Genomic DNA, 27,963 nt, shown 5'->3' on the forward strand with positions numbered 1-27,963 from the left:
CCATTTCCCATCACATCCTTGATCAGTCTGTATGAAACTAGACAATTGTACTTAGAGTGACTTTGCCTCTATTTTGGGGTTTTAATTGGATAGACTGTTTCTCCCTCGTGATGTCCTTTCTGTTATCAGCAGGGACGGGGGAGCTTGTCCTGTTTTACAGACTACGAGTTAGGGGCAATGGGTGAAGCTCAGTCCCATACTGATCATCTATAAGAGGTCCTCCCCACAAGAGACAGGACACCACTAACAAGAACAAAGTGTCTGTCCAAACTAATGTCCCACAGTACATATCAACTGATTAAGGTCCAACTTTTCGATCCGGTACAATGAGGCAATGATCCCGTCCGCATCCAGCCATTTGTAGAAGCTTCTGGAAAACCCATTGGACTCCGAGTGTGTGCGTGCCAGGCTCCCTGGAGAGGGAGCGGGCAATGCCCACTGGTACACTCGAGACCGCCCGTGACCAGTGGGCACCGCAGGGAATGGAGAGTCTTATTGACACGAGTCATAATATTATGGTTTACTTTTATGAGTTTCCTGTTGTTTTGTCGAAAGAACATTCTGTGTTTGAGTTCCTTTGTCAGTTGTGCCACCATAAAGAGGGAGGCCAGGTGTAAATTCGTTCCTCTGTTGATGACACCGGGACAACCCATGTCATTTTATGGCTCAATTTTTAAAAATCCACATTAGACATAGGAACATCGGAACAGGAGGAGGCCATTCAGCTCCTCGAGCCTGTCGCTCCATTCAATGAGATCATGGCTGATCTGGGACCTAACTCCTTATACCCGCCTTTGGCCCATATCCCTTAATACCTTTGGTTATCAAAAATCTATCAATCTCAGATTTAAAATTAACAATTGACCCAGCAACAACTGCCGTTAACGGAAGAGAGTTCCAAACCTCTCCCACCCTTTGTGTGTAGAAGTGTTTCCTAATTTCACTTCTGAAAGATCTGGCTCTAATTTTTAGGCCATGTCCCCTTGTCCTGAACTCCCAACCAGCGGAAATAGTTTGTCTCTGTGTACCCTATCGGTTCCCCTTAATATCTTGAAAACGTCAATCAAATCACACCTTAACATTGTAAATTCCGAGCTTTTCACCATTGGGAAAGTACGCTGATCTATCCTTTTTAGATCCAAAGTGGATGACTACTGTATTAATGGTGCCCATCAAAATGTGCCCTTGTGTGACTCTTTCAGGTGGGGGTGATTGACCAAATTTTAATCGGCCATCCTGGCAATAAATCCATCAGTTCTGTCTTTTTTTTCCTTTTTTTATTATTCTTTTTTTTCTTTTTTTTCAAGTTTTATTTAAAGTTTTATTACTTTACAGTTGATTAGTTTAATCAAAAGAGCACCCCTATTGGTCGAATGTTTTCTTAAGTTACAGTCAATTGCTTTAATCAAAAAGAGCAACCAAATTTTAAATTAATTTGTTCCTCTTTTGGTAGCACCAATCAAAAAAATAAACAAATAAGCTGTAACTAATAGAACTTTAAATAAATGTTAACAAATCAAATCAGAATTTGGTTACAGATGATTTGTTCCTCTTTTTAAAGAACCAAATAATTTTGACAAATAAAACTGTAAATAAACCGTTAAAACTTCAACCGAACCCTAAGAAATCAAATTAAAATTTGGTTTTCCAGCCCAATTATGCACTCCAGTCCCCGCGGCGCCCACCGGTCACGGAAGTGACAGTTGATTTGTTTAACCACCCAATCAAAAGAGAGTCACTCCGATTGGTTGAATTAAAATAGGCCCTCCTGGCAATAAATACATGAGTTCTGTCATTGGGTAGAAATTGTGGAGCTTGGGGTTAATTGACTCAGGTTGTGTGCATAAAAGGTGCTTGTTGATGGGTGCAGGGATAGTTGAGTTGTTTAGTATCATGGGGGATTTTGTAGTGAGGGGTTTGCTCCCAGTGCTGGTGTTAGTTGGAGCTGTTTGTTCCTCTGATATTTGGCAACAGTTTGGGGGCCAGAGGTTTCCATGGAGAAGAGTAAAAGCCACCCCTGGGCCTCAGAGAGTCCCTTCTCCTGGGTCTCCCTTTGGCTCCGGTTTCAGTGTGTCTGAGGGGCGCAGTGTGTCTCCACTGCAGACTGTGAGGGTGCAGTGTGGAGAGCACAACCTGCTGGTCAGGGTACAGATGGATTTATTTGGAACCAGGCACCTGATTAAAGCTGCTGACCTGACCCTGGGGACGGCAGGTTGTCGGCCAACTGGGATCTACTCTCAGAACCACACCGTCCTCTTTGATTATGGGCTCCATGAGTGTGGCAGCAGAGTGAGGGTAATGTGATTCCTCAACTCTTGCTCTAAGCTTGGAGTATGGATTAGACCCAATTCTTCATTCCTACTCTTGGTGAAATGTCATTGATGTTGAGATTCCTGTCTCTTGCTTTTAAATCCTCAGACTTGTGTTGAATTATGCATTGTCCTTTTGCTTTAACTGGTTTTCCTTAGTCTCTCCAACAATGTCATGTCAGCACTATTGGCCTTGATCCTTGACTTGGTTCTTCCAAACTTTTCCTTCCTTACATCCTGTCTTGTGGATTTTCTGGTCACTGGGAATTCAGTTTAATGGTTCAGTTATCTACAATATTCAGCTTTTTATCTCCCACTCCGTGTAGAATACAGGGGAGCCTCGATTAAATGAGGATTTAATCTTGTTCTTTTCATTGCTCCAAATTATCAACCTCTGGCTCCTTTATTGAATCTTTATTCTGTTTAATTGTCTTGTGCTTGCAATCCCCCTCCTTGCTTTAGCTGCTGAGGCTGCACAACTTCCAACCACCTGAGTAGAATGTTGTCCATTTCTGAACCTGATGTCTTTCAGATGTCTGGAGATTTCCTGGTCTATGCCACCCACCTGAACCACACCCCCAAGGCCCATGGATCTGTCATTGTGAGAACTAATGGAGCTGTCGTTCCCATTGAGTGCCACTATTTTAGGTAAGATTCTTTACACTGTCGTGAATAACGTCTACAGCTGGTGTAGTTCTCTGACCTTGTCCTAAAATGGCTCCATTGTCTTTCCAGGAAGGGCAATGTGAGCAGTGACCCGATCAAGCCCACCTGGATCCCGTTCAGCTCCACCAAGTCTGGAGAGGGGCTTCTGTCATTCTCTCTGCACCTAATGAACGGTATGTGATGGGTGGATGGGGAATGACTTCCTGTAGTCACCCACTGGCAGTTGTACCCAGTCTCCAACCCTTGTCCCTCTTGTACTTCAGATGACTGGCTCACAGAGCGCACCTCGACTGTCTACTACCTGGGTGACCTCATTCACATTGAGGCCTCTGTTTCAATGACCAACCACATGCCCCTGAAGCTCTACATTGATCGCTGTGTCGCTACGTTAAGCCCAGACACGGACTCCACCCCGAGATACAGCATCATTGACTACAATGGGTAAGGAGCACTCTGCTTTCTCCAGCTAGTCCTGTCTCAATGGCTTCTCTTGATTCACTCAATGTCCCTTTTTTAAAAAATTATTTCTTCAGTTGCCTCCTGGACAGCAAAGCTGAGGACTCCTTCTCAACCTTCGTGTTGCCAAGAGACGGGCGTGAGCTGGACAAGCTCCACTTTGACCTGGATGCGTTCCGCTTCTTTGGAGATGACCGTTCCTTGGTAAGAGGAAGCCGACCATTGCAAAGTATTTACAGCCAATCTGCATAACTGGCTTGTGCTCCACACGAGTGTCCTCCCACCCCTCTTCATCTAACTCTCCAACATATCCTTCTATTCCTTTCTCCCTCATGTGTTTATCTAGCTTCCCCTTAAATGCATCTACACTATTTGCCTCAACCACTCCCTGTGGTAGTGAGTTCCACATTCTCACCACTCTCTGGTAAAGAAGTTTCCCCTGAAATCCCTCTGCTGTATATCCTGTGATCCTATGAATCACTAACATTAACCACTTTTCTCTGTTTCTAGCCAGCTTGCTATCCATTCTGCTACTTGTCCCCTGAATCCACCTGTTCATTGAGTTCCCAAGTTGGGAGGGAGTCACTATATAATGACTTGTGTTGACTGTGTCCCTCAGATTTTCATCTCCTGTCACCTGAAGGTTGCTGCAGTGGATCGGAGAGATTCCATGAGCAAAGCTTGTACTTTCCAGAAGATGCAGAATGTGTAAGTGCCCCCTCTCTCCCTCAGGGATGTGTTGTGTGGGGAAGTGATGCCCAACCTGATTGTGAAACTGATTCTCTTGTTTAGCTGGGCCCCATTGGAAGTATCCAACAATGACATTTGTGCCTGTTGTCACTTGGGCAACTGCAGTGCCACAAGGGAGTTTGGATTTGATTCCAGAGGAAGGAGGGATCTTGTACCTGAAGCTGGTAGGACATTGATTCTCTAGATGTTGGAGGTTGCCCTTTACCCTCTCTAACTGGAATGTTTGATATTGCAGCGAGTGATGCTGAATTGAAGTGGGAGGGTGAGGCCTCCCTTGGACCCCTGGTCATTCTGGACACTGATGTGACCGACCTGGCAACCGAGTCCCTTAATGAGGTTGAGCAGCGGATGCAGGAGAGGTCTCCAGGTGGTGAGTTGGCCGACTGCTAGTTTCCATTTCCCCCTCAGTATTTCCTTCACTCACTGTTGGTTTCTCATTGCTGTTTAGGTGCGGAGTCTGAGGTGGTCCTGATGGTGGCCCTGACTGTGACTGCTGTCTCTCTGATCTCTGCTTCTTTGATCGCCTTGTTCCTGTACAGGAAACGCAAGCAAATCCTGCGCAACAACTTGTGATTAATAAAGTGGTGAAATTAGCAAATCTGTAATGGTTATTGCTTACATTTGGTCATTGATCAAGGCTGGGGATTTGCATTCTGAATATGGGAAGTTTTCCATATTTATTTACTTCCATTAATGATTCTTGACCCAGTGGCATGCCTGCTGAGTGTATTTAAGCTTTTCACCAGATATCAGGCTACTGGGGTATCTGCCCCATTTCACTAGTTTATTAACAGCAACTTGGAAGTGTTTGCCTGGAGCGAGTTATCTTGGCCTGCTGTTTGTCCCTTGTTAAGGAGGTTTGTGGGGCTCTTGTGGAGTGAGGTTAGTGGGACTGATTATTGAGCCCCATGAAATTGCCATGTTCCTGGAAATTTTAATGCTGGGATTAGTTTATTACTAGAAGTGGAGGTTGTTTAGTCCTCTATAACTGACTGGGATAATGAGTCTAAATGGGGTAGATGTCCATATTATAAAAATGATAGCCGCACTAGTGAGGGTGCAAAACATTTACTAGGATGATGCCAGAACTGAGATTATTATTAGGAAAGATTGACCTGTTTGGGTTGCCTTCTTTTGGAAAGAGAAGGCTGAGGGTGTTTAAAATTACGACTGGGTTCGATGGGTTAGATATCGAGATGTTTCCACTTGGGGGCAAGACCAGAACTAGGGGCCTGTAACTACAAGGTAGTAACTAACTAATGACTCCAATGGTGAATTCAGGAGAAACTTCTTTACCCAGAGAGTGGTGAGAATGTGGATCTCGCTAGCGCGGAGTGGTTGAGGCGAATGGTGTAGCTGCATTTAAGGGGGAGCTCGAAGCATGAGGGAGGAATAGAAGGATATGTTTGGGTGAGATGAAGGGTGGGAGGAGGCTCGTGTGGAGCATAGACTAGTTGGGATGAATAGCCTGTTTGTGTTGTCGATGGCTTGTTAACCTGCAGGTTAACATCACCTGAGGAATTGCATCTCTGAAGGCCCCTTAAATGGCTTTCGGTGTTGGCCGTGGCTCAGTGGGCAGCACTCTAGCCTGAGTCGGAAGGTCGTAGGTTCAAATCCCACTATAGAAACCTTGAGTACAAAAGCCAGGCTGACGCCCCCAGTGCTGCACTGTCGGAGGTGCCATCTTTCGGATGAGAAGTTAAACCGAGGCCACTTCTGGCCCCTCGGGTGGATGTAAAAGATCCTATGACAGTTTTGGAAGAAGAGCAGGGGAGTTTTTCCCTCTGACCAATTGTAGGGGGTTTCTCTTGCTCGGTCTGGTCTCCTGCCAGGCTTTGTGCAATAATTACCCTTGAGTGGTTCGACCCACTCCCCCTACGGTTCTAGACCTTGGACTTAGATGCAGAGAACTGTAGTGCAGAGAAAGGACTCAATAGACCAGGTTGAATAGCACGAAATGGATGCTTTTATTTTTAAACAGTTTGAAGCATTACAAAATACATGTCATAGGCACAGATTAAAGTAACTACAATCATGCACAAATTTATGAACTTGACTCTATGGAAATGGGGAGCACACGGCACATCGTAAAAGGGAAAACACATTACGATTTACCTTAACTCCCTCCCCTATACCTAAACTAAGTTTCGACCTGAGGAACTTGGGATCATGCTCACCACTCAAAATCGCGAAAAAGGGGGTTCGCAGCCTTTTGGCACCGCTTTCCGTCGTCACATGGATTTGGAAACTTCTGGCGCAGTCGATATTCTCTCTCTCTCTCTCTCTCTCTCTCTCTCTCTCTCTCTCTCTCTCTCTCTCTCTCTCTCGCGCGCTCGAGGCGGCGGGGTAGACACAGCCTCGATGAGCGCTCGTCAAGGTTGAAGATCAGCTACAAGCTGTTGAAGAACTGCATGCAAATGGGAGAATTCTGAAGGTCTCTGGCCGGATGGTATGCCGAGGACCTTTCTCGCTCCCGCCTGGCTCGGTGGCTTTCCAGAGGGTTTCTTCTCCTTCGGCCTGGGTCGTCGATGATCTCCCGACCCCAGTACCCGGGCCACCCTTGTCATCTTCCCGTCGTCACCGAGCCTTGTCTGGCTGAACACCGACCACGTTGTCTTTTCACCGAAATTGTCCGTCCGAAGCGTCTTTAAAAAGACGAAGCGTCTTCATCGATTCCGAAGCTACCGAGGTAGAAGAGGCGCCGATCTTGGATCGGTGTAACCGTCACCGTCCGTCCTTCGTTCGTCCGTTCGTTCCGTCGATGACTCCGATCGTTCCCCGATTCACTCCGTAACTTTTGATGGACTTTCAATCCATAGTTATACTCTTTTGGGACAGTCTTATCTCCCGCCAAATCATAGTCCTGTCTTTGTATTAATTTTGGCGGGCAGAAATCTCTGCAGGGGCGCTTTGTCTTGTAACGGGAGCCGGTGATAACTTAACTGGCCTTCCTGGCCGATAATGTCTTTTAATGTTTTTTACATTGTCATCGCGACTCGGTTCGCATATTGACCGGTCCGGAGATTTTCCTTGATGGCTGTTAAACGGTTTCTCCTTTGTACAATAAATGGGTATGAGTGTTTTTGCATTGTCCGCCCATATCTTGATGGGCCCCATCCTGTACTTAGAATCCATTGAATATGTATGCTGTTTCCCTGAGTTTCGGTTCCCAGATACTGGCTTTCGCGGGCTTACTGTCTTCAATCCACAAGCCTGTCTGGCTTGCAGTAACAGAAATCAAACGGTCCAGAAAACTGATCACGAGGCCCGGCGGCCATTTTGTATGCCCTTTAATCAAAGGTTTTTCTGTGCAAGCTTACTTTGGTCAATAAACTGTCTTATTTTATCCTGTTTTCTTGCGTGATTATTGCTGAAAATTTCGAATCTTACAGGCCCCCCTGTGATACTGATAGCTTGCTAGAGGTATCAATAATCCTTGGTGAGCAAATTTTCCCCGATTCCCCACGTCCAAACATTCCTGGCACTTAACTATCTATGACCCTCACGACACATGCAGTTTCCATTTCCGAAAAAAACGAAAATTACCTTTTGCCCACTTGGACAATCATAGGCAGCATATCTTAAACTATAACACATTCATCTGTCAGATGTGCAGGGGTTGATACCTCCTTGCACCACCTGCATACACCTTTTATTAATCAAAAAACTTAAGAATGACTATTAACATAACAATATTCATATCCTTAAAACCAAAAACAAAACACGCAAATGACCAAAATCTAAAAATGGAGGGACGCTTAACCTTCAATACTAGCAGCTTAGAGTGGGGTGTCTTCTTCCCCCATTCGCACATCGCGTTCTCTCCATTCTCCTGTGTTCTCGTGCCTCTGGAGGCGTTTGCCTCTTTTGCAATGCATGAAAAGCAAAAATATCACAATTAAAACCTGACACACTACTAGGATGTGGGACGCTATTCTAATCCAGGCTGGGACCTCTATGTTAGTGAACAAGTCCCACCATGGTGGGATGGTTATGTCTAATATGTCTTTTCCTATCTCTAAAGTCTTCTGCTCCAGTGTGTAAAAATGTTTCTGTGAAACTATAACAGCTTTTAAAATCTTGGTGAGGTGTTCGGGAAGAGGGGGAATGACATAACCAAAATGCGCGACGAATCGTTGCAAGTCTGTGAAATTCTCTTTGACAGTGAGGTGAACGGTGGAGGGTGCAGGAATGGGGACAATTCGTTGTTGTGCCACTTGAACCTCGGCCCTTGGTTTGAAACAGAAACTGCTATCACTGATCGAACACCACTCGTGTTGTCCGTAGCGGTAGTGAGGCGCTGCAGTGGTGACGCAGTATGTCCCACCCCCGATATATGCTACCTGCGGGGGCACATGGTCCTCTGCCATTGCCTCCATGGTGCAATTTATCGGCTTCGCGCTAGCGGTTCTGAACCTGCACTGTGGTTTCAAAAAGGCATTCAAGTGCTGGGGACACAAGATGATGTGTGCTCCCCGGCTCCGACATCTCGAGAGGTCGGTGCCTGTCATCGTACGCTCCCATCTGATGACGTAAGGCGGGACCACTGCGTAACGAATGTGTTCACCCCCCTGAATGACTCCAATGTTCTCCACCCTGTATACCGGGGCGGGCTTTGCTGCGGGACCCAACACCGGCATTCTTACCACTATTCCCATGATAGTATGATTCGAACGTCCGCAGTCCACTGGGACTGGGTACACTTCTGCAGCTAGTCTGAGCTGGCACGGGCTTAATGCATTCTCAAAAGGGTGGAGCGCTTGCAAGTGCTTGTTGCTGATCCAGGACGGGACCAAACCCTGTTTTAAATCCTCAAGATTACTGTGACCCTCGCCCAGTAACCACGCCCCGTATAGCACACAGGCCTCGTTTTGCGCAGCTTGATCGGACGCATTCCGATCCTCCTTAATGAGCGCATTTACTGTTCTCGCGTGTCTCTCCAGCTCAGCTATTATTTCCTTAAAGTGTAGTGTCATGGCCTGATCCTCATGTAACTCAGAACCCACTACCTTATTTTCATCTGTCAGTATGTTCCTTAACTGGGCTTTTAAACCGTTGATCTGTGTCTGCAGCTCCACGTTATCTAGAGCGTTGACGACAGATGTCCCGGTATTAAAAGCAGTGAATATGTCATTTACTGTACCCCTTCTTTGCCTCCCGACTCGATCCAAAACTTCTGGTGGTGTGGTGTATAATTTGTCTTTGTCGATGTCGGCAAAATCAAACTCGTAAAACTGTCTAAACATTCGGGTTAACAGGACCTGATATAATTGTTCCGTTTCTTTGGGACACCACTCCGGCAATCGTACCTCAGTGAGGTTTAAAATCACTGAGGCCACCGCGTAGTGTACCCCTTGGTACAGCACCTGACCGGTGGGTACCAATACTAAACCGTTCCCGGGTCCCTTGGTGGTGGTTGGGCACCCTTCTTTCTGGGCTAGTGCTCCGGAAGCGTGGGCAGGGGCTTGCGTGGGCGGGTGATGAGTTCAGTGGCGTTTACCGGAATAGGGGAGTATGGGGCTCCGCACGCTCGAGTGCTCACATCCCATCTCATCCCCTTTCCTTCATCCTGCCACTGCCTCTGGAAGAAGATGGATACGCCCTTGGGGCAAACGTGTCTTGAACCCCACATACAGACATATATTCCTTCATCTGGTTCCCACCATTTGTCCCAACACACACGTAATTGTCCGTGAGTCCCCGTAATAGTCCGATGGGTATTATTACCCAGTCGCTCCCACTCGACTGTAGAGTTCCTCATGTCTTTTCCCAGCTTTCGCAGCCACCACCATCGCCTTAGTGGTACGTTCCCATTACACACCAGACAGATCCTCTTTCCCACGGTAACGCTGACTCTGGGTGCAAGGATCCTCACCCGAGGGCTCGTTAACGAAGTCTCTTGGTAGGCAAAACCGAAATTGCTGGAGTATTCCGTAGAATTCGTTCCCAGCCAACCTGGCCATCTCCCCTGGTGGAAGTAGGTGGCGGTTTCCTCAGCCTCTCGCTCCCCTGTCCCATCCGTTGCGATGGGGGCCGTGTCCCCGGAACACCCGAAGATGATGACGTCCTTGGTGCGGCCTCGGTAGGCCCACCCGCACCCGATCGCCACGAACATGATGAGAATCTTTTTCATCATATCCCAGGTTTCTGTAACCAATAAAATGATGTAGCCGGGCTCCCAATAGGTGCTGGCCTAATTAAATGGACGCGCGGGTTCCTGGACCCCGCTCCTAAACAAGCACACGTACCGGGCAGACTACAAAATCGTACTCTTAACATATCTTAACACCGTATACTTTATATTCCTTAAACTATCACCATAATTACCTAACTTAACTTATGTACAGCGCCGCCCTCCGTGGGGCGGCCAACTGAATCCCTGTGAGGGCTGTCGCGCGCCACACCCTGCGGTGGGGCTGCACTGGCCTTCAGCTTTGATCCCCCGCAGCCTGTCGCTGTTGAACGGGAACCATGCCTTCCTGGGGCTGCTCTAAACTGAGGTTGGGAAAAATGGGGAGAATCTGGCCAAAACTTTCTGGGCTGGGGCGCTCGAGCCGACCTACGAGGGGCTGCTTTGTGTGGGGCTCCCGGGGCTGATGGACCGGGGGTCGGGACTGTCACCGTCACAGCCTGTGGTTCCTCCACAGCTGCCGGCTCCAGCTCCCCTCCCTCAGGCTCCGCCCCCTGGGGTCGGGATTTGTGGCTTCCGACTCCACCTCACCTGTCCCTACAGGTAGTGAGTCTCCGCCCCCATTCCCTACCTCCCCCAAGCTTGAGTCGAGGGCGGGATCGTCGTCCTCTGACTCTTCCCCCTCCGTGATTGGGTCTAAGGGGAGGTCGAGCTGTTCGGGCTCTTCCTCGTCCGAATCCCAATCCAGAGGGGAGACCTCCCACTCCGATGGGGTGGCCCCTCCCTTCAAGCAGGCTACTGTTCCAGCCTGTGTGGTCTGTGACTCTGTTACAGGCTGAGGATCTTTGTTCTCAGACCTGGTCCCTTTTGTTGGCCCTTGTGCACCCGGTTTAAACAGTTTACACTGGTTAATGTGAAACCATTTGGTACGTCGGGGCACCTTCACTGCATAAACCATGGGGCTGGCCTTGTCTACAATGCTGTAAGGTCCCATGTACAATGGTTCAAAACTCCCTACCCTGGCGTAGTTTTGGACCATGACCTGGTCTCCGACTACCCACTCTTGTTGCTTACGAGGTTCCAGTAACAGTCGGTTTCCCCGATGCTGTCTTCCCATGTTCCCAGCCGCCTGCCCATAAATCTGTTTCAGGCGCTCCAAAAGGGTTTGGACGAATTTGTCTCGTTTCACCTCTCGGAGCTGGCCCTCAGTGAGCACCGGGGCTAGTACATGGGTGGGTGTTCGCATGATCCTTCCAGTCATTAATTCGTGCGGGGAATACCCCGTACTTTTGGACTGGCTGGCTCGGATCCCCATGAGGACTAAAGGCAGGACCTCCGCCCATTTCTGGGGCGAGCCCATTGTCTCTTTCCTCAGCTTTTCCTTGAGGGTCCGATTCATGCGTTCAACAATCCCGGATGACTGGGGATTGTATGCTACGTGCCACTTCCCCTCAATGCCCAAGAGCATGAGGGCGTTCTGCATTACTTGACCGGTGAACTGACTCCCTTGGTCGGACTCTACAAAACGGGGGAGTCCCCACCGTGAGAACACTTCCCGAATCAAGATCTTAGCAGTGCCCAGTGCCGTAGCTGTTCTGCACGGGAAGGCTTCTACCCATTTGGTGAACACATCTACCAGGACAAGGCAGTACTTATATCCTCCCTGGGCGGCGGGCAGGGGCCCTATGTAGTCGACCTGAATCGACTGCCATGCTCCCTCTACCCTCCTGATGTGCCCCATGGGCATCTTCCTTTTGTGGGGGTCTGGGTTGTTTGCAGCGCACACAAGACAGCTTGTGCAGAAATCGCGGACATCGTCCCGAAGTCCCGGCCACCATCCCGCCTGCTCTACCCGCTGCCAGGTAACCTCAGGCCCGGGGTGTCCCGCCCCTGGACCCTCATGGGCCAGTTGCAGGAATTCCCTCCGGTGCTGCTGCGGCACAACCCACTGCTCCTCTCGGAACAGCATGCCTTCTTTGACTGAGAGGGCTGCCGTACTGTACGGACCCTCTACCTGCTTGCCTTCTGTGATGGCTTTTAGGACTGTTTTTAGGGCGGGATCCAGGGTTTGGATGGTCTTTAGGTCTGGGGGCGGTGTCACCCCTGTGTTCCCTGGAATTCCCTCCCTGCCTTGGATCGCCGCCACGGGTCCGGGTTCATAGGGGTCCCAGAGAATGCCATTGCGGGCACCCTCCCTGGCTAGCGCATCCGCCTGCTGGTTGCCCTGACTGCGGGGTTCTGTGGTGGAATGAGCCTTCACCTTATGGATGAACACCTCCCCTTCCTCTCCCACAGCTGCCAGGATCTTTTCTAGCAAGGGCTTAACTGTTAAAGGCCGCCCGTCCGCGGAGGTATATCCGCGTCGGGACCAGATGGCGAGGTACTCTGTACACGAATTGCATGTGAACATGCTGTCTGAGCAAATCGTGTATGGGGTTGGGAAAATCTCGGGGTGGGTAACCACGTACGCCACCGCGGACAGTTCAGCCTGCTGTGCGCTCATAGTGCTGGGGAGCTTAATTGCCAGGGCAATGTTTGCCGCAGGGTCATAAACTCCACACCCTGTGAGTCGTTCGCCAGCAGATACTGTGCTAGAACCGTCTACGTAGATTTCGCGGCCTGTGGGGTGTATCCCGGCCCGTAAACCTATGTTGACCTCCCATACCCCTTCTACGGAACACCGATGGGCTGTCCCGGGATATGCCATGTTGGCTGCGAGCCTTGGCGCGCAGAGGCCTTTAACTTTGAGATCCATCTGGGAAAGGAGGAGGGTCCAGCGCGCAATCTGAGTGCTGCTTACGGTCCCATCCTTAATCCTTCCATCCAGAAGCATCTTTGTGGGGGTGTGATGGGTGAGGAGCGTGATGGGAGAGGTTCCTGTGAAGATCACTGATCTGTTCACAGCCCAATGCGTGGCCAGGAGATGCCGTTCGCAATTGGAGAAACTCCTCTCTACATCCGTGAGCACCCTGGAGGAATAAACTACCGGTCTCAGCTTGCCGTGCCGCTCCTGGAGCAACACGGCGCTCAGGCTGTCCCCACTGGCGGCTACCTCAGAACTCCTCTCCCCCATCTATGGCCCCTAGGGCTGGCGCGGTCTGCAGATCTCTTTTCAACTTCTCGAATGCTGCCTGGCACCCCTCATCCCAAGACCACTCGACTCCCTTGTGTAAGAGTCGAAGTAGCGGGGCTGCTGTGGCAGCATAGTCCTCGATGAAATCTCTGCAGCACCCGGTCAAACCCAAAAAGGACCTTACACCCGTTACTGTGTTGGGAATCGGCAGATCTTGTATTGATTCCCTTCTGGCCTTATCTATGGCTCTTTCCCCAGCGCGGAGGGCCAGACCCAGGAATTTGACTTCCTGCTGGCCGATCTGGGCTTTCTTCGGGTTTACTTTGAAACCCTTCCTTTCTAACAGTTCCAACAGTTCGGCTAATAGTGGGCCGTGCTCCTCCCTTGTGTCCGTGAACAGGAGTAGGTCGTCCACATACTGTACTATCTGGTTGGGCTGGCTAAACTCTTTTAAACTCCCCGCCATGCATTGATGGAAAATGCTGGGGCTGTTGTGAAAACCCTGTGGCAAGCAGTTCCAAGTGTACTGTTGCCCTTTGAAAGTAAAGGCAAACTTGTACTGATCCTCCCGCCGCAGCGGAATGGACCAGAAACCGTTCGAGATGTCCAGCACCGTGAACGTGGTCGCCGATGCTGGAATACTCCCTATTAGGTCTGCAACTGCTGCTACCGTGGGCGCGCAGGCTGGGATGTTACTATTGAGGACTCTGTAGTCCACCGTGGCTCTCCACGAATTGTCCGGCTTCTTTACCGGCCATAATGGGGAGTTCACGTGAGTGGCTATTGTTCTCAATACGCCCTGCTGCACCAATGAAGATATTGCGGTCTCCATGTCGGGTTCTGCCTCCTTGGGGAAGTTATACTGCTTTTGGGGTCGGATCATGGGGTCCCCGTCTACGCTGACTTCAAACCCAGTGACTCTCCCACAGTCGTGCTTGTGGGTGGCAAACGCGGTCAGATTTTCCGACACACACGCCTGCAAGTCCGTTGGGACGTTCGCTACCATGAGCTCGAGATCGTAACCTCCTGACAGCTTCATGGTGCACAGGGCCCCCTTTTCTTCCTTCCCTGGGATTACGACTACCTTACCTAAACCGCTCTCGGCTCCCCAGAGACAGTGATTTCTCAGGTCCACGAGGATCCCGTGTTCCACCAAGAAATCAGCCCCGAGGATGCCTTTTCCACCCCCCTCACTCCACTTCAATAGGATACACGTCCATGTGGTGTGGAGTGCTCCCAGATGAATGGAGAGCGGGATGGAGTACGCGCCAGCCTGTTCTCTGCCTGTGAAACCCACTACTAAGTATGGAGCCTGGGCGGACAGAGGTGAGGCAAAAGGTTTATCTGTGTGGATCACGGTACACGAAGCTCCCGTATCCAACAGGTAACTACCCTTTTGTCTTTCCACCTCCATCTCCACCACAGGTCTTCTCCAGGCGTCATAGCGGAGCGGACACAGGTAGACGGGCTGCGCAGGCGTCAGTCATTTAGGTGTTTCGGTTGGGGTCTCGGGAGCGATAGGGCTGTTGGCGACCGCTACCTTCCCCTGCCAGGTCATCAGAGACCGCATAGTCTCCAAGACTGACTCGATCGTAGCGGGATCCACAACCGCACCACCCCCTGTTGTTGGGGCAGTGGCTACGGTTGGGTTCTGGACTGGTGCTGGGGCAGCGGTCTGGGCTTGGGCTTGGACTGGTGTTGGGACAACGATCTGGCCGTGGGCTAGGACTTGGGCTTGGGCTCGGGCTTGGGCTGCGGCGAACGCTCTCTCTCTCTTATCCTTCCATGGATTTCTACAGTCCTTGCGCCAATGACCCTCCTTCCCACACCCGTAACAACTGCTGTTGGCTTGGGGAGGGCGATTTCCCTCCTGATGCCATTCCTTTTTAGCAGAAGCTGCGGGCCTCACCTCATGCACCTTTCCTTTTACAACAGGCGTTTTCCTACCCTTGTTGTTCCTGTAACTGATCGTGAGCTGATCAAGTACTAGTTCCTCCGTGGAGCGGGCGTTAGTGGGGTCAAACCATGCTTTGGCCTGCTCCCTCACTATTGGCAAGCAACCTGCTACCAGGCACCGAAGCCAATGAGCCCTTTGTTCATCATTTAGCGCGTTCCGTTCCGGTCCTCCCGGGCAGCTGCGCCGATACACGGGCCACAACCTTCCGGCGAAAACCCGTGGGGGTTCTCCCTCTAGCTGCACTGTCTTTTCTAAACAGAGGAACGGAGTTCCGTCACCCTCTCCTATAATCTCCAGGATCTCGTCCCGTAACAACTCATAGTCCCTGTGCCCTCTCTTGCTCTCGTCAGGGAGACACTGGAGGAGCGAGCTGTCCAGGGAGAACAGCAGCATTTTAGACTGTTCAACCCCGTCGCAGTCATTGACTGCTGCGGTCTGCTCCACGTCCCTGAAATGCACGGAGGGATCTCCTGACTCGGAGAGTTTTGGGATGTGACTTATCATTGCCCTCAGCTGTTGTGCGCTGTGGGGCATTATGATCTGATTCACAAGGGGTCCATCATCGCCATTGTCTTCATTCGGACCGAGCCTCCGGTGTCTAGTTGGACACACCGGCGCCGGTCCCGACTCTACTATCTGGTGTTGCTCTACCTCAAGAATCTCTTCATCTACCGTCTCCGTCTCCTTCCCCGGAGTCCAAGACTCATCATAAGCAGGAGGCGCAGAGGGTTCGGGGGTTGGTTCCCGAACTATCTCTTGTGGAATCGGTCTTTTGGATTCCTTGGCTAGCAATAGCTGGCTCGCTGGTGGATTTATGAGACACACCAACCCGTTTGCCTTGGCTAGGGCCATTCTCAGGTCCTCTTGCTCCCGACGGCAAGTGCTGTGGTCGGTGCTCTCAGATCTATCCTCCATGGCCATCTTATATGCTGCCCTGGCTCCCAGAAGTTTTTCCTCTTGGGTCTCTATTTGCTTAGCTAGACGGAAACACCTGTCTCTCATTCTACCTTCACTGGCCTTGGCCTCAATGACCTGACATTTTAAATACTCTACCCGGGTTTCGTGGCAGCGAGTTGTGGAGTGGCGTTCCTGATTCAGCGCGTTAAGCGATTCAATCAGTTTCTGACCTCCCGCAACCTTTTCCTCTACGTCTGTAAGCAACCCTTTGATCTGGGCTGTTTGTGCTGCAACGACTTGGTCCAAAAGCTGGACTTGCTTCTTGTAGCACATCAGCCAGACCGCCTTTTCTACAGATTTCTTATGCTCTTTACCCTTTGTCCACTTGATGGCTGCGTCTAGCGGGCGCCTATCCCTTAATAGGTCCGATATCCATTGTTTTGTGAGGTTGACTTTTCCAAAAACATAATCTGCTATTCTTTCATCCATCACATTTCGTTTATTCAGACCTTGATCTAACACACTACTTTCCTGCTGCCAAGGTCCTGCCGCGGTCGCCATTTCTGTAGGGGGTTTCTCTTGCTCGTTCTGGTCTCCTGCCAGGCGTTGTGCAATAATTACCCTTGAGTGGTTTGACCCACTCCCCCTATGGTTCTAGACCTTGGACTTAGATGCAGAGAACTGTAGTGCAGAGAAAGGACTCAATAGACCAGGTTGAATAGCACGAAATGGATGCTTTTATTTTAAACAGTTTGAAGCATTACAAAATACATGTCATAGGCACAGATTAAAGTAACTACAATCATGCACAAATTTATGAACTTGACTCTATGGAAATGGGGAACACACGGCACATCGAAAAAGGGAAAACACATTACGATTACCCTTAACTCCCTCCCCTATACCTAAACTAAGTTTTGACCTGAGGAACTTGGGATCATGCTCACCACTCTCAAAATCGCGAAAAAGGGGGATCGCAGCCTTTTGGCACCGCTTTCCGTCGTCACGTGGATTTGGAAACTTCTGGCGCAGTCGATATTCTCTCTCTCTCTCTCTCTCGAGGCGGCGGGGTAGACACAGCCTCGATGAGCGCTCGTCAAGGTTGAAGATACCTAAGTCTGTTGTCGATTTTTGTTCATGGAGCAGAACAACAACCCAATGGGATGTTGAGATACGGAAGTGTCAGGCCCGGAATGTCCTTTCTCTCTGGCCTGGATCGTCGGTTTTCCTGAGGGTGTCTTCTCCTTCGGCCTGGGTCATCGATGATCTCCCGACCCCAGTACCCGGGCCACCCTCGTCGTCTTCTCGTCGTGGCCGAGCCTTGTCTGGCTGAACACCGACCACGTTGTCTTTTCACCGAAATTGTCCGTCCGAAGCGTCTTTAAAAAGACGAAGCGTCTTCATCGATTCCGAAGCTACCGAGGTAGAAGAGGCGCCGATCCTGGATCGGTGTAACCGTCACCGTCCGTCCTTCATTCGTCCGCTCGTTCCGTCGATGACTCCAATCGTTCTCCGATTCACTCCGTAACTTTTGATGGACTTTCAATCCATAGTTATACTCTTTTGGGACAGTCTTATCTCCCGCCAAATCATAGTCCTGTCTTTGTATTAATTTTGGCGGGCAGAAATCTCCGCAGGGGCGCTTTGTCTTGTAACGGGAGCCGGTGATAACTTAACTGGCCTTCCTGGCCGATAATGTCTTTTAATGTCTTTTACATTGTCATCGCGACTCGGTTCGCATATTGATCGGTCCGGAGATTTTCCTTGATGGCTGTTAAACGGTTTCTCCTTTGTACAATAAATGGGTATGAGTGTTTTTGCATTGTCCGCCCATATCTTGATGGGCCCCATCCTGTACTTAGAATCCATTGAATATGTATGCTGTTTCCCTGAGTTTCGGTTTCCCGATACTGGCTTTCGCGGGCTTACTGTCTTCAATCCACAAGCCTGTCTGGCTTGCAGTAACAGAAATCAAACGGTCCAGAAAACTGATCACGAGGCCCGGCGGCCATTTTGTATGCCCTTTTATCAAAGGTTTTTCTGTGCAAGCTTACTTTGGTCAATAAACTGTCTTATTTTATCCTGTTTTCTTGCGTGATTATTGCTGAAAATTTCGAATCTTACACAAGCAAACCCTGCGCAACAACTTGTGATTAATAAAGTGGTGAAATTAGCAAATCTGTAATGGTTATTGCTTGCATTTGGTCATTGATCAAGGCTGGGGATTTGCATTCTGAATACAGGAAGTTTTCCATATTTATTTACTTCCATTAATGATTCTTGACCCAGTGGCATGCCTACTGAGTGTATTTAATCTTTTCACCAGATATCAGGCTACTGGGGTATGTGCCCCATTTCACTAGTTTATTAACAGCAACTTGGAAGTGTTTGCCTGGAGCGAGTTATCTTGGCCTGCTGTTTGTCCCTTGTTAAGGAGGTTTGTGGGGCTCTTGTGGAGTGAGGTTAGTGGGACTGATTATTGAGCCCCATGAAATTGCAACGTTCTGGAAATTTTAATGCTGGGATTAGTTTATTACTAGAAGTGGAGGTTCTTTAGTCCTCTATAACTGACTGGGATAATAAGTCTACATGGGGTAGATATCCATATTCTAAAAATGATAGCGGCACTAGCGAGGGTGCAAAAAACATTTACTAGGATGATTCCAGAACTGAGATTATTCTTATTAGGAAAGATTGACCTGTTTGGGATGCCTTCTTTAGGAAAGAGAAGGCTGAGGGTGTTTAAAATTATGACTGGGTTCGATGGGTTAGATATCGAGATGTTTCCACTTGGGGGCAAGACCAGAACTAGGGGCCTGTAACTACAAGGTAGTAACTAACTAATGACTCCAATGGTGAATTCAGGAGAAACTTCTTTACCCAGAGAGTGGTGAGAATGTGGATCTCGCTATCACGGAGTGGTTGAGGCGAATGGTGTAGCTGCATTTAAGGGGGAGCTCTAAGCATGAGGGAGGAAGGATATGCTGTTTGGGTGGGAGGAGGCTCGTGTGGAGCATGGACTAGTTGGACTGAATAGCCTGTTTCTGTGCTGTCGATGGCTTGTTAACCTGCAGGATTAGTCACCTGAGGAACTGCATCTCTGAAGGCCCCTTCAATGGCTTTCGGTGTTGGCCGTGGCTCAGTGGGCAGCACTCTAGCCTGAGTCGGAAGGTCGTAGGTTCAAATCCCACTATAGAAACCTTGAGTACAAAAGCCAGGCTGACACTCCCAGTGCTGCACTGTCGGAGGTGCCATCTTTCGGATGAGAAGTTAAACCGAGGCCACTTCTGGCCCCTCGGGTGGATGTAAAAGATCCTATGGCACTTTTGGAAGAAGAGCAGGGGAGTTCTTCCCTCTGACCAATTGTTATCCATCAGCCAACATCATAAGATGATCTGGCCATTATCACATTGCTGTTTGTAGGCTCTTGATGGGCTGCCATGTTTCTGACAATAGTGACTACATTTCAAAAGTAATTCATTGGTTATGAAATGCATTTTTTAATTTGTTCATGGAGTGTGGGTGTCACTGGCAAGGCCTGCATTTATTGCCCATCCCTAGTTAGCCTTGAGAATGTGGTGGTGAGCTGCCTTCTAGTCCAGTTGGTCAGTGTGCTGTTGGAGAGTTCCAGGATTTTGACCCAGTGACGATGAAGGATCGACGATATACTTGCAAGTCGGGATGGTGTGTGACTTGGAGGTGGTGGTGTTCCCATATGCCTGCTGCCCTTGTCCTTCTAGGTGGTAGAGGTCGCGGGTTTGGGAGGTGCTGCCGAAGAAGCCTTGGCGAGATGCTGCAGTGCGCCAGTGCTGGAGGGAGTGAATGTTTAAGGTGTTGGTGTGACATCCTGAATCTGGGTATGGCGCTGTATAAATAAGATTGTTCTTTCTAAACATCTGACGTGAGTTTGGGACCTACAATAAAATATAATTATCCCTAACCAACATACTAGGTCCCCAATAGGGATTCAGTTGCCGTACTGGATCTCCAACAGCAGGTGGGGATAGAATCCATATCAACTTAACGAGCACAGTTTTGTATCTCTTGTGGCTGACCCTGGTCAGTGAATGCTGGCTGAAATCTGCAGTAGAACTGTTGTCAATACTTAACCACTTACATTTATGTAGCCCCTTCAACGTACTGAAATGTCCCAAGGTGCTTCACAGAAGCCCTATTGAATAAAATTTGACACCAAGCCACATACGGAGATATTAGGGCAGATGACCAAAAGCTTGTGCAAGAGGTAGGTTTTAAGGAGGAGGGAGTGCTGGAGAGGTTTAGGGAGGGAATTCCAGAGTTTGGGGCCCAGGCAGCTGAAGGCAAGGCTGCCAATGGTGGAGCGATTACATAGAAACATAGAAGATAGGAGTAGGCCGCTTGAGCCTGCTCTGCCATTCAATGCGATCATGGCTGATCATCCAAATTCAGTACCCGATCCCTGCTATCTCCCCATAACCCCTTGATCCCTTTAGCCTTAAGAAATGTATCCAACTCCTTCTTGAATATATCTAATGAATTGGCCTCTGCTGCCTTCTGTGGTAGAGAACTCCACAGGTTCACCACGCTGTGGGTGAAGAAATTCCTCCTTCAGCGACTGGTGCACAAGGTCACCCAGGTCTCGTTGCACTTCCCCTTCTCCCAATCTATTGCCATTCAGATAATCTGCCTTCCTGGTTTTGCCACCAAGTGGATAACCTCACATTTATCCACGTTATATTGCTTCTGCCCAATCACCCAACCTGTAAATCATCCTGTAGTTTCTCGGCATCCTCCTCACAGCACACACGCCCACCCAGCTTTGTGTCGTCTGCAAATTTAGAGATATTGCATCAATTCCCTTGTCTAGATCATTAATATATATATTGTGAATAGCTGGGGTCCAAGGACCGATCCCTGCGGTACCCCACTAGTCACTGCCTTCCACTCAGAAAAAGACCCGTTTATTCCAACTCTTTGCTTTCTATCTGCCAACCAGTTCTCTATCCAAGTCAGTACCTTGCCCCCAATCCCATGTGCCCTAACTTTGCATACAAATCTCTTATGTGGGACCTTAATCGAAAGCCTTCTGAAAGTCCAAATACACCACATCCACTGTGTTAAGTATGTGTATTGTATTGAACAATTAACACAAAGACTTAAACGTATAACTCAAACAAGTCTTTACTGGTTGGAGGTAGGGACTATACTGAATACAAGATTACTGCACAGTGCTTATATACCGATGTGTTCACCCCCGGTATTACGTCTACAGCAGCCTGAGAAAGTAGTACATCTCTTAAGGTGGAACAGGCTTAAGCTCTCTTAAGGTGGAACAGGTTACATACACAACACTCCTCCCTTCTTAGCTTTATAGTCATCCCCCCATTTAACATAACGTAATAACATATATACATATATAACTTCATGTTTAACGTAACATATCACAGATTCAGTCTCTGCGGAAAACAGTTCACAGATTCAATCTCTGTGGTGTAGTCGGTTCACGTTACTCATTCAATAGTCCTTTCATGGATTTAACAGCTTGAACTTCCGAACTGATTTGGCTCCGTTCGGAGGGACCACGTGTGTGATCTGGTAGAGGTGATAATGGTTCAGATGGGTCATCTTCTGTTTTTACTTTTCCTTTTCTGCTTCTTGGAGACTCTCTGGGCTCCATTGTCAGCTGCCACAGCTGCCAGCTGCATGCGCAGTTCCTCCTTCTCTTCCTCCTGTTTCCGTCGTAGAGCCAGCTTCTCCCGATGTTCCGTAGACTTTTGGTGCTCCTCCATGATTTCTGCACTTTGGGAGTCGAAGTTACAAGCTGGGCAGGACAGGGCATCGTAATATTCGGTGTCGTCCACCAGGTCATGGTAATATTCGGTGTCGTCCTGAGCTAGACCAGTGAGAGGGTCGTCTATTTCCTCCATACCCAGCTGGACGTTAGCCAGCTCTTGTTCCAAATCCAGACATCTTTCCTGAAGAGACTTCTTCATGTGTACCTCTGCATCCAGCTTTTTCTGGGCTTTCAGCAAATCGTTTACTAGTGACCTCATTTGTGATTTTAATACTTCAACTTCCTTTGGAGATTGATTGATCGGACTATGCAATCCCTCTACCCGAGCGGCTGTTTCAGCGGTCTGTTGTTCTACATTGACGTGAGTCAGCGTACTTTTGGCATCCAATGGCTGCTCTGTTGCAGTCGTTTCAGTCTGTGTCGTCACATCAGCCATCTCAATGACTTTTGAGAGCTCCGAACCCTTTTCCTTTGAAGATCGCAGCTCGTGTTCAAGTTTTTCCCATTTCAGAGTCTTGTCCCTCAGCATATGAAGGAGTTGGCTGACCGTTAACTCTTCTGACACCAGATTATGGCACGCACCTTCAGAACCTGAATCAGCTTTGATTCATTCGGCCTCCTCGCGCAGATGGTTGGTGTGCTCCTGCTCCATTTTCTCCATCAGTTGCTTCTGTTGCCTTTCCAGATTCTCCCACTCTGTAACAAAGAACTTTTTTATTTCATTCATCTCTTGCTCAAAACGGCGAATCATTTGTTCTAATTGCTGTTGTAGTTTGAAATGGAGTTGAGTTCGAGCCCAGTGTCCCTCAAAAATGTGCATATCAGTAGACTTGACAGACTCAGAATTCTCTGTTAAACTATGTTGTTGTTGCTCAGTGGAATTCTGTGCTGAAACTTTGTCTTTTGCACATGGGTTGGTCTTACCATCATCAGTTCTAGAGTCTGGGCTGATTATCTGCACCGAGTTCTCACTCTTTATGGCTTTTAGTGAATGCCAGTCCATATTTATGTTTCTAAACCACTCCCGGCCTAGTAGTGGTGGACCTCCCTCCGGTAGCACATATAAGTCCATTATTTGACTTCCTTCGCCCTTGTTGGCCACTGCAACCTTTATTGTCCCGATGGGGTACACTCTCTGCCCCGTGTAGGTTGTCAATATAATCTCCGTATCCTGTAGGGGAATATGTTGGAATAACCTTCTGTAATCTTTCTTATTCATGACCGACAATGCCGATCCAGTGTCCAATTCCATTTTTACTTGGACTCCTTCTATCTGAAGAGTAACCCAAATTGTCTGGAGGTCTGCACCCTTACCAACGTTGAGTACCCTTAAGCTAGCCAGTTCAATACTGCTTAAGCCAGCCAGTTCATTACTGCTAGCGTCTGAATCGGACTCCTGTTCGGCCACCTTGTGTACCTTTGCGTATTTCCCTTGCGGTGACTTCTTGTTGCTGGTCTTCTTCCCTGACCTGCATACTCTAGCTATGTGTCCAAGCTTACCACATGTTCTGCATTCTTGGTTTTTAAACCAACACTGGTTCTGATCATGCGTTGTCTTTCCACAACGATAACATTTAACAGAACTCACACCCAATTTGTGTGCACTGAGCTCCGGTGACCGTAGCTGCATTACTGCCGTGCCTCTCGCTGCGGCTTCGTGTGCTGCTGCCATAGTGACCGCCTTCTCAAGCGTCAGCTCATTCTCCTCGAGCAGTCGCTTTTGTGTATCCTGTTTAAATAAACCACACACAAATTTGTCTCGTAGTGCATCTGTCAGTCCCATTCCAAACTGGCACTATTTCGCTAATTTACGCAATTCCAGCAAATATTCAGCATTGCTTTCATGCTGTAGCTGCCTTCTGTCATAAAATTTAAATCGTTCCGCTAGCATCAGCGGCGTGGGGTTTAGATGATCTTTCAGGACAGTAACAATCTCATCGAACGTCTTACCCGCCGGTTCATCTGGTGATAACAGGTGTTTCAATTGCCCGTATGTCTTCGCACCCATTAAATTTAATAATGTTAGAGCTTTATCTTGGTCACGAATTTTATTGGCCTTACAATAATTTTTTACTCTTTCAACATATATGGCCCAATCTTCGAGGTCACTATCAAAGGTGCTAATATTCCCGTGTTTAGGCATTGTAGATTTGCAATTTCTCAGATTTTATTTTCTTTACTTGTTATCAAAGATGGCGGCTTCCCGCTCTTGCCGTCGTCCTCCGCCCACAAAATGGCGGTTTTCCCGCGCTTGGCGGTCTTCATCCGTCCCCCGACGCCGTCTCCCTTCAGCCCCCGAGTGCGGCCCTTATCTTCGCCGCGATCGCCCGAGTGCGGCCCTTATCAGCGGATGCAATCGATGGCCCGGCTGCGCCTCGCACTTGAAAGCGGCCCGGCCCTTATCAGTGCTTGCGATCGATGGCCCGGCTGCGCCTCGCACTCCAAAGCCCTTATCTCCCGATCGCGATCAATGGCCCGCGCTGTGCACCGCGGCTCTCGCGCCTTCAATTTCTGCAGCCGCTGCCCTTTCAGCACGAGTGCGGCCCTTATCGGTGGTTGCGATCGATGGCCCGGCTGCGCCCCTCACTTCAAAGCGGCCCGGCCCTTATCTGCCTATCGCTATCGCCCTGTACCTGTCTTCCCCAGCCCTATCTTCTACTCCGGTTCACAAGCTGATGGAGGCTTCAGGGTCCTAATGCCTGTTGCTTCCATTGGGGTGGTGAGAGGTGAGGTTTGAAACCTCTCTTCAACCGCCGTGGAATAACTGCCGCAGGGTAAGAACCTGACTCATCGCCAGTGTTAAGTATGTGTATTGTATTGAACAATTAACACAAAGACTTAAACGTATAACTCAAACAGGTCTTTACTGGTTGGAGGTAGGGACTATACTGAATACAAGATTACTGCACAGTGCTTATATACCGATGCGTTCACCGCCGGTATTACGTCTACAGCAGCCTGAGAAAGTAGTACATCTCTTAAGGTGGAACAGGCTTAAGCTCTCTTAAGGTGGAACAGGTTACATACACAACACACTGGTTCTCCCTTATCTATTTTACTAGTGACATCCTCAAAAAATTCCAGTAGATTAGTCGAGCACGATTTACCTTTTGTAAATCCATGTTGACTTTGTCCGATCCTGTCTCTGTTTTCCAAGTGCTCTGCTATTACATCTTTTATAATGGACTCTAGCACTTTCCCCACTACCGATGTCAGGCTCACCGAGACCTGTAATTCCCCGTTTTCTCTCTACCACCTTTTTTGAATAGTGGGGTAACATTAGCTACCCTTCAATCCATGGGTACTGTTCCAGAGTCCATCGAATGTTGGAAGATGATCAGCAATGCATCTACTATTTCTAGGGCCACTTCCTTAATTACGTTAGGATGTAGATTATCAGGCCCTGGGGATTTATCGGCCTTCAATCCCATCAATTTCCCTAACACCATTTCCCTACAAATACTGATTTCTTTCAGTTCCTCCCTTTCATCGGACACTATGTTCCCCGACATTTCTGGGAGGTTATTTGTGTCCCCCTTTGTGAAGACAGAACCAAAATATGTATTTAATTGGTCTGCTATTTCTTTGTTCCCCATTATAAATTCCCCAGTTGGGGATGCTCAAGAGGCCAAAATTGAAGGAGCGCAGAGCTTGCGGAGGGTTGTGGGGCTGGAGGAGGTTGGAGGGATTTCAAAACAACGATGAGAATTTTAAAAATCAAGGCGTTGCTTAACCGGGAATCAATGTAGGTCAGCGATGGGTGAATGGGACTTGGTGTGAGTTAGGATACGGGCAGCTGAGTTTTGGACGGCCTCAAGTAAATGGCGGGTAGTGCGTGGAAGGTCAGCATTGGAATAGTCGAGACTACAGGCGAATAGAGATGTGGCAGTCAGTCTCACCTGGGTTTAGTGAGTGTCTACACAAAGCCTCATACACAACATACAAAAAGTTGATGTGCATTCACACTGAAGTCTTCCAATAAATATGTATAATCACAGAAGTGCTTGTTTGAGTAAACCAGTTAACATTTTATACACAGCCAGCACACCTCGCCTCACCCCCTAAACAGCTGCCATCAAAGCCCAGTTGCTGTATTATTTTGTGGGTCTGTGCTCGGGTTAGCAGCCCTCCAGGATTGTCCCAGAGTCTCCAGGAATTAAAAGATTCATCTCTGGGAGCCTGGCACGTCCTGAGTTCATGATAGGTGCGGTATTCCCAGAAGGTTGTGGGTTCGAGTCCCACTCCAGTGACGAGAGCACATTAATGCAGGCTGACACTCTAGTGCCACTGCTGAGGGAGCGCCGCACTGTCGGAGGTGTCATCTTTCGGATGAGACGTTAAACCGAGGGCCCGTCTGCCCCCTCAGGTGGATGTAAAAGATCCCATGGCCACTATTTCGTAGAAGAGCAGGGAGTTATCCCCTGGTGTCCTAGCCAATATTTATCCCTCAATCAACATCACTAAAAACAGATTATCTGGTCATTATCACATTGCTGTTTGTGGGAGCATGCTGTGTGCAAATTGGCTGCCGTGTTTCCTACATTACAACAGTGACTGCGCTCCAAAAAGTACCTCATTGGCTGTAAAGCGTTTGGGATGTCCTGAGGCTGTGAAAGGCGCGATATAAATGCAAGTCTTTCTTTCTTTTACAGGCGACTTTGGGCCGATGGTTCCCAAAGCTCTCCACCCAATGGGGGCACTTTGGTTTGGTTTTTGGTTGATGACATCACCCAGTGTCTTCCTATTGGTGGTTTTGGAGAAGGTCAACCCAATCTCTGCCTCTTTCTTTATCATAGGCAACGGCCTATTAAAAGTCAACCACGTGCTCCCTTTTTAAAGGGTCGCAAACGATAAGGTCTGTAAATTAACATAAATTTGAAAGGAACCTTAACAAATCAAATTAAAATTTGGTTGCCGGGGGTGATGATGCACTCCATTCTCCGCGGCGCCCACCGGTCGCGGAAGGCCTCAAGCGTGCCAGTGGATACCGCGTACTCCATATCCAGGGCCACCTGGGCACGAACGTGGCCGCGGAAGAGAGGCAGGCAATCGGGCAGCTCTTTCCCACCCTCTTTCCAGTTGCCTGTTGACACAGCCGAGGCGAAAACTCCCTTTCGTCTTCTGTGTCGCCGCGAGATCACCGGGACAAGCTCTGGTTCAACCTGGATGCGTTCCGCTTCTTTGAGGATGCCAGGGACCTGGTAAGAGTTGGCCAGATGTTGGAAGGTAAGACGGTGAGCGTTGACGCTGAGTAACTCCTGGATGTGTCTCCTGCAGATCTTCATCAGTTGCCACCTGAGAGTAGCTGCAGCAGATCAAAGGCCGGATTCGGTCAACAAAGCCTGTTCCTTCCATGGTGGACCTCTTTCTTTTTGGCGTATGGATGCATTCTGACTGATGGCTTGCTTCCTTGTTTAGATGGTCCCTGGTGAACGAGTTGGGCCTGTCCCTGGTGGAAGGATCCAATGAGGTTTGTGCCTGTTGTGATGGGGGCAACTGCAGGGCCCAGAGATTGCGATCTGGAGGAAGACCACACTCCAGGTGCAGGAGGGAGGTCCCATCTGAGCTTGGAATGTTGTGTTGGGTGTTGAGGGTGAAGAAGGATGTTTTGTAACTGGATGGAACTAATTGTTGCAGAGTCTGAGCCTGTGTGGGAGAGAGAGGCCTCACTTGGACCTCTGATCGTTCTGGATGTAGATCTGGACCTGGTTCATTCGGTGGATAGTGAAGCTGTTGGGACTCGTGAGGATGTTCCGAGTTCTTATCGAGGTGAGTGTTGATTGTATGAAAACCCAATTCCAGTCCTGTGACTCCTGACTCCATATTGGCTTCTCGTTCTCGGCAGGTGATGTGTGTTCTGAGCTACTTCTGGTCGTGGCTGTGACGTTGGCAGCTGAGGTCCTGATCTCCGCCTCTCTGGTGGCCTTCCTACTGTCCAGGAAACACAACTGA

The 27,963-nt window shown here is 49.0% G+C and overlaps 1 protein-coding gene across 1 annotated transcript; it reads left to right on the forward strand.

Moving 5' to 3' along the window:
- Positions 1-1,853: 1,853 nt before the first annotated feature.
- Positions 1,854-27,963, forward strand: LOC147090532 (zona pellucida sperm-binding protein 3-like). The gene is made up of 10 exons (XM_085977053.1): positions 1,854-2,295; positions 2,842-2,957; positions 3,045-3,148; positions 3,239-3,416; positions 19,825-19,839; positions 27,107-27,212; positions 27,289-27,380; positions 27,427-27,579; positions 27,647-27,780; positions 27,857-27,963. Exons 1-10 carry the CDS (start codon positions 1,861-1,863, stop codon positions 27,961-27,963), a joined length of 1,440 nt encoding a protein of 479 aa, XP_085833179.1. The 5' UTR covers positions 1,854-1,860.

The sequence above is a fragment of the Somniosus microcephalus genome, unplaced genomic scaffold (assembly GCF_052327205.1).
Source record: "Somniosus microcephalus isolate GS21.2 unplaced genomic scaffold, FLI_Smic_1.0 unresolved_chr4, whole genome shotgun sequence".
Taxonomy (NCBI): domain Eukaryota; kingdom Metazoa; phylum Chordata; class Chondrichthyes; order Squaliformes; family Somniosidae; genus Somniosus; species Somniosus microcephalus.